Here is a 6,527-nt window from a genome sequence, read left to right as displayed (position 1 = left end):
CCGGGGTTAAGGTAAAGTGGATAGTGAAAGGAGATAGGAGGGACAATTCGAACGCACCCACAGTCATTTTGACCCAAGACGACAGCACGTGTATGGCAATCTGGAGGACATTACGAGGGTCTCTAACCATTTGAAACCATTAAAACTGAGCAAATGTGAACTTAGCTACATCAATTCCATTTAAAACCATCAAAAATTTAAAGTAATACACATTCTAATGAATTGTTTTGAGAGTATTTTATGGCTAACACAAGAGGAAGGTTAATGTCTGAAAGGCATGCACAAGCACAACATATTCATTGTAATGTCAGTTCTTAGGATCATTGAAGGGATATTTTTTTACCTGACCATTTGAGACTGGGTCGAGTTAAGTGTCTAAATGACTATGATATTATAAAACAACTTTGGAGGAAACATCAGTGACATTCACCTGCAAAAAAACACAACTGGTCAGATAAAAAATAAACAATACCTTTTTTTTTTAATTTACCATACTTTATAAAGTCAGTTGTTGATTTACTAATCACAGAAAAAGTATTAGTGTTAAAACAATGATCTTAAACAGCCTGTAGACTTTAGACTCAGGACATGTTTTTCACCTCGGGTTGTATGAGGTCATCTGCATTACATAACACTTCCTTCATGAGGCCCCTTTCCCCCCCTGCCTTTCACTCAGATAACAACATTCCTCTGCAAAAGCAGAAGCTAACATTTTACACACAGAGGGCTTTGAAACTGTAAACTTCATCATGATTTTTCAGACACTTTTTGAGTGTATGGACTTCACTGGCTGGCTGTTGTTCAGTTTCTTTCTTTTACTTGTGGTTGATGTGGTCAAAAACTGGAGGCCACACAGTTTTCCACCAGGACCCTGGGCTGTGCCTTTTCTAGGAAATATTTTCACTGGAGTGGACTACAAAACAATGGAGAAGGTGAGGTGAACTTAATACATGCATTTCAATATTATACAAGACACTATTTAGTTTACAGAAAAAGTCACTGACAACATTGAATAGCAAAACAAATTCAAATACACAATTTCATGGAAATACTTGAACCCTGACCCTTTGTGCCAAATATCCGTTTGCTGAAAGTATATTCACTTGTGACACTCTACATTAAATCTTCTGCTGCTCTGCAGCTTAATAAGAGTTAAAAATACACAGCAACTATTTCAAAAGGCTTTTTGATCTCAGTGATAATTACTAGGAGCAGATAAAAACACTAATTCAAAGGTGTTTAAAGTTAAGTTATTGCTAATGGGTTGTCAAATGATGACACCTTGAGGTTAAGTATTGAGTTTTAAAAGCATCAGGAAACATTTTACAAAGTGACAAACAGAGAGTCAACTGTGGAATATACTAATCAGCCATTGTAGTGTTACAGAGAAGTTTAGTTTCATTTGATTTTCTACCATGTAAAACATTCCTGATATTAACTGTTGATGTTGATGCAGCTTTCTGCGGAGTATGGCCCAGTGTTAAGTCTGAGGAGAGGCAGTGAGAGGATGGTGTTTATTTCAGGATACAACATGGTCAAAGAGGCTCTCGTCAACCAGCTCAACAGCTTCGTCGACCGACCTATTGTCCCTCTCTTCCATGTTGTCTTCAAAGGCATTGGTTTGTGCAAGATACCATGAATAAAAACATCTGTAGGAATGAAATTGACATTTTAGTGTCGCTACTCTAATGGAAGTACACTACAAATGATATGAAAATGTTTCTGGAAAATATTCATTAAAACATTAGAATAAATGTCATCATGCATGCAGGAATCTTAATGTAGCATCTGTTCACTCTGTCATTCTTATTTTTTAAACATTTTTACAGGAATAGCTTTGAGCAATGGTTACCTGTGGAAGAAGCAGAGGAAGTTTGCCAACACTCACCTGCGTTACTTTGGAGAGGGCCAGAAGTCGTTGGAAAATTACATTCAAGTGGAAAACAACTTCCTCTGTGAAGCTTTCAAAGAAGAACAAGGCAAGTAGATCATATACTCACATGTTAGAAATAATACAGTTAAAAATACTGACATGATACTGGCATGCTATTAATGGGATTTATTTGCTAACATCATTTTTTTTGTTCCCAGGGAGACCTTTCAACCCTCACTTCACCTTAACAAACGCAGTGAGTAACATCATCTCCTCCGTGATCTTCGGACATCGATTTGAATACAGCAATCGAAGCTTTCGGAAGGTTCTGGAGTTGGACAATAATGCTGTCCTGCTCGCAGGTTCTCCTCGGACCCAGGTAATTCTACTAATGTCAACAAAAAGGTAGCTAACCCTAACCCAAAAAAGGGATTGTGTGTTTGTTGCTGACCTTACACTCCAACTCTCCAACAGCTGTATGACGTCTTCCCTGGACTGATGAAGCACCTGCCAGGCCCTCACCAGACTGTCCATGCTAACTACAGGGAGATCATGAACTTCCTGAAGGAGGAGGTGGAGAAGCACAAGGAGGAGTGGAACCCTGATGACCCTCGAGATTTCATTGATGTCTACCTGGCAGAGATGGAAAAGGTGAGTTACCTTATCACACATTTTGAGAAAATCAATCAATCAATAAATCAAACTAATTTTTTTAATTTATATAGCACCTTTCAGACAAATTAAATTGCAGTTCAAAGTGCTTTACAAGAGTGCAGAAAAGTTATTGACGAAAAAGTAGTTTATAAAATCATTGAGAGGCTAATGCACACTAATAAGAATTACAAAAAATATGTATAAATATGAAAAAATAAAATATGACACATAAAAGCGATAAGATATTAAAATGAATACATAGGAGAAGAATATTTAAAATTGTAGTAGCATAAAAAAGACAATACAATAATGTTAAGATTTGGGGCGCGCTGGTGGCACAGTGGCAGGACGCCCACGTGTGTTGAGACTCTCGTCTCGAGCGGTAGGCCCGGGTTTGCTTCCACCCGTGGCCCCCTTCCACATATCATTCCCCGCTCTCTCTCCCTGGTTTCCAACTCTATCCACTGTCCTCTCTCTGAATTAAAGGCACGAAAAAAGCCCAAAAAATAAATCTTTATAAAAAATAATGTTAAGATTTGAATTCATATAAAGCACTATATAAAAGCCAGACTGAATAAATGAGTTTTAAGACTGCGATTAAAAATCTCAATATTCTCCTCTCAGACCCTCAGGAAGGTCGTTCCACAGTCTCGGAGCGTAACAGCTGAAAGCAGCATCACCAAAGGTTTTTGTCCTGCTCTGTGGAACAACTAAAAGAGAGGAACTGGTGGATCTGAGGGGCCGTACTGGTTCATAAACTAAAATCATATCTGATAGGTAGTCTGGTGCAAGGCCATGTCATGCTTTATAAACTAATAAAATAATTTTAAAATCAACACGAAAACTTACAGGCAGCCAGTGTAAAGATTTTAAACCACGTGTGATGTGTGCTCTCCTTCTGCTCTTTGTCAGTACTCGTGTGGCAGAGTTTTGTAGTAGCTGTATCCGATTGGTTGTGTTTTTAGGAAGACCAGAAAGGAGAGCATTACAATAGTCCAGCCTGCTGGTGATAAAAGCGTTCATTAGTCTCTTTGTTTGGCTCAGAGAGAGAAAAGATTCCAGGAATATTGGTTTTCTTGTCAAATTATGTTCACAGATATTTATTGTTGTTCAATAATCATGCAATGTCCCTGCTTCGAAACAGGAATCAGAGAGTTGCTCTAAAACTTCTAAAGGTCTTTTCACAGGCACCATTTGATGCAGTCATGATGAAACAACTGTTTTAATGAACCATGCTGAGATGGCACTTATCATGAAAACACTCTGTTAACTCATCTGTTAAGCAAATGGAGAGAAAGTGAATCTACCCAGAAACATATTTTATCAATCTGTTTCCTCGCTCTTCTGACGGTCGGACACAGCAGCAGCATGCTAGCTTGTTGAGTGAACATGTCCCTCCTTTCAGAAATGTTACAGAGACCCACTGACCAGATGAGACACTGTATATAGTCCCAGAGGACAAGGATGGATCTCTGGAAATGACCCAAAAGAATAAGGGGGATCAGAACCGCCTCAGCAGGCTCATCTAGAAACAGAAAAATATGTTCCTTCTATAAGGTGACAAGTTGTCCATGAATGAATGCTCTTTGTAGAACAATAAATCTAAATGTCATCCGCTGACTAACAGAAAAAGGAAGATCCTCAGGCTGGCTTCAACATGGAAACCCTTCTGGTTTGCATTCTGGACCTGATTGAGGCCGGTACAGAAACAGCTGCAACCACTTTACGCTGGGCCCTCGTGTACATGATGAACTACCCTGAAATACAGGGTGAGTTTCTATCCATCTTAATCAACCAGCTATGTCAGGTGTATGATGATCAATAATCAGACTTCTTCCTTCCTTAGAGAAAGTCCAGTCAGAGATCGACCAGGTGATCGGACAGTCTCGTCAGCCCACCCTCGCTGACAGACCCAGCATGCCTTTCACCGACGCCGTCATCCATGAGACTCAAAGGTTTGGAAATATTCTCCCCTTGGGATTTCCAAAAATGGCCAGTAAAGATACAACACTGGGAGGATACTTTATACCAAAGGTACAGGACCTTGTTGCAGATTCAGTCCACTATTTATTACAAAAAAATGTATCAATGACTAACAGTTGATCAACATCTCGTAACTGCAGACACACCAGAGGATAATTGGTAAACTGTAAAATAACTGAATCACCACTGTTCAGTTGATGTGTCATGACTGTGTTCAGGGGACAGCCATCTCTACAATTCTGGCATCTGTGCTGTTTGATAAGAGCAAGTGGGCGACTCCAGATGTCTTTAATCCTGAACACTTCCTGGATTCACACGGACAGTTTCGCAGAAGAGAGGCCTTCTTACCATTTTCAACAGGTTTCTACAAAACTTCCTCTCTTCCCAACATGAAGATCAGTTTACAGTAAATACCAGAAACATACAAACAAACTAACTAAAGCATGTGTCGACTGTTTTACCTTCAGGTAAACGGGTGTGTTTAGGGGAGCCACTGGCCAAAATGGAGCTGTTCCTTTTCTTTACATCTCTGCTCCAACACTTCACCTTCTCTCCACTTCCTGGAGAAATGCCTAGTTTGGAGGGCGTGGAGGGCTTCACCAATTCTCCTGCCAAGTTCAGGATGCTCGCTGTGCCTCGCTGATTTTCTCCATTGTTTCTGAAAGGATCTTCCATGAATGATGATTTTACATCTTAAGTTTTCACCACCATAATAAAAAAAGAAACAGGTATAGAATATTTTCATGGCTGATTTTTGTTGAGAGATTCTTTTTTTTAACATTGAACATACAGTAATAACTGAAAGAAACACAATTTTATGATCATAAATAACAGCTCTCTAATTATATTCCTGCTCTTACACAATAGATAGATCTCATGTTATATAGATGCACAAATATAACCTCTGTATAACACTAGGGATCTTACCAATCTGGGTCTCTGATTATTTTAAACATATGGTCAGGGGGCGCTGGTGGCGCAGTGGTTAGTGCATGTATGGAGGCTGTATACATGGGGGGGGGGGGTGCTGTGTTTGTTTTTAAAAACATCTTTCAAAAAACAAAACATATGGTCACTAACAAACGACCTTCAATAACAGATGACCCTTTAACTTTAACATGAATTACAAAACAAGTGGAAATGGACTACAAACACCAGGAACTGGACTACATGAAACGAGTCATTCAGTTCAACTTGAAAACAACCTGAACAAAAACTTGATCCAACTTTATTACTCATTCAGACAAAGTACAGTCAGTATTTATACTTTTGTTTTCCTCTGCTGATGTTTCAATAAACAAAAAACAGTTACACAGTTGAACTTTGTGTTGAACAGTTTTCATGTTACTGAAGTCTCCTGTGGTTTTACAAAAACAAAGACAACATGAAGAAGAAACATTTCTAGAACGAGGAGTTACTGTCCTGGCCATGATGCTCGCAGGTTCAGCAGAATTAAAACATCACACGCAGCCAAACAGAAAACTCCGAGCTCGTTCAGAGCAGACTCGGGAGAAGGATCTCCTGCTCCCACACATTCCCTGTTCTCCTCCTCTGACTCCTTCAGGAGGTTCTTCAAGAGAATTGCAGAGCCAACGCTGAGACACAAGACGATGCATGCCTCCTTTACACTGTGGATACACAAACCTCATTGAAATTATTAGTCATAAAAAACTCAATATTCAAAGTATGGGGGGGTTAGGGGGGGGGCTATGGTCCTCCAAGTGGGGGGCCCTTTCGGCAATCTACCATCTCTCCACGACCTGTACACCTCCAGGACCCTGAGGCATGCAGGTAAGATTGTGGCCGACCCCTCTCACCCCGCACATGGACTGTTTGAGACCCCCCCCCCCTGGTAAGAGGCTGCGGTCCATCAAGACCAAAACCTCACGCCATAAGAACAGTTTCTTCCCCTCTGCTGTCAGCCTGATAACAATATCTATGTCCTCCCCCTCCCCCTACATAACCCAGACTCTCATCACCCCTGCAGTCAGAACAACATCACAGTAATGTGAATGCT

At 40.2% G+C, this 6,527-nt stretch overlaps 2 protein-coding genes across 7 annotated transcripts in view; one reads left to right on the top strand and one right to left on the bottom strand.

Annotated features, from left to right (window-relative positions):
- Positions 1-677: 677 nt before the first annotated feature.
- LOC109987626 (cytochrome P450 2J2) lies at positions 678-5,831 on the top strand. 4 transcript variants are annotated; one of them, XM_020638767.3, is made up of 9 exons: positions 678-932; positions 1,457-1,619; positions 1,830-1,979; positions 2,131-2,252; positions 2,348-2,524; positions 4,155-4,296; positions 4,374-4,561; positions 4,729-4,870; positions 4,978-5,831. In XM_020638767.3, exons 1-9 carry the CDS (start codon positions 750-752, stop codon positions 5,151-5,153), a joined length of 1,443 nt encoding a protein of 480 aa, XP_020494423.1. In that variant the 5' UTR covers positions 678-749; the 3' UTR covers positions 5,154-5,831. The 4 variants fall into 4 exon arrangements, with proteins under 4 accessions (XP_020494423.1, XP_020494421.1, XP_065807369.1 ...); XM_020638765.3 differs by having other exon boundaries at positions 2,092-2,252; XM_065951297.1 differs by having other exon boundaries at positions 1,830-1,983; positions 2,096-2,252.
- The window catches only part of rint1 (RAD50 interactor 1), a 26,098-nt gene continuing 25,287 nt past the window's right edge, over positions 5,717-6,527 (bottom strand). For 2 of the 3 annotated variants that reach the window (XM_020638764.3, XM_065951296.1), the window contains one exon: positions 5,717-6,138. In XM_020638764.3, coding sequence (XP_020494420.2) covers positions 5,925-6,138 — 214 coding nt within the window. In that variant the 3' untranslated portion in view covers positions 5,717-5,924. Of the gene's footprint in view, positions 6,155-6,527 lie in introns of all 3 variants that reach the window. The other variant, XM_065951295.1, reaches the window with a different exon arrangement.

Source organism: Labrus bergylta, chromosome 23 (assembly GCF_963930695.1).
Source record: "Labrus bergylta chromosome 23, fLabBer1.1, whole genome shotgun sequence".
Taxonomy (NCBI): domain Eukaryota; kingdom Metazoa; phylum Chordata; class Actinopteri; order Labriformes; family Labridae; genus Labrus; species Labrus bergylta.
The sequence above is the reverse complement of the archived record's forward strand: the minus strand, read 5'-3'. Positions and strand labels throughout refer to the sequence as shown.

Bases quoted from the DNA above. Each gene is read 5' to 3' on its own strand.
- LOC109987626 (XM_020638765.3), top strand. From the start codon at position 750: ATGATTTTTCAGACACTTTTTGAGTGTATGGACTTCACTGGCTGGCTG. The intron at 1,620-1,829 runs GTTTGTGCAAGA...ACATTTTTACAG, and splicing joins TGTTGTCTTCAAAGGCATTG to GAATAGCTTTGAGCAATGGT. The intron at 1,980-2,091 runs GCAAGTAGATCA...TTTTGTTCCCAG, and splicing joins AGCTTTCAAAGAAGAACAAG to GGAGACCTTTCAACCCTCAC.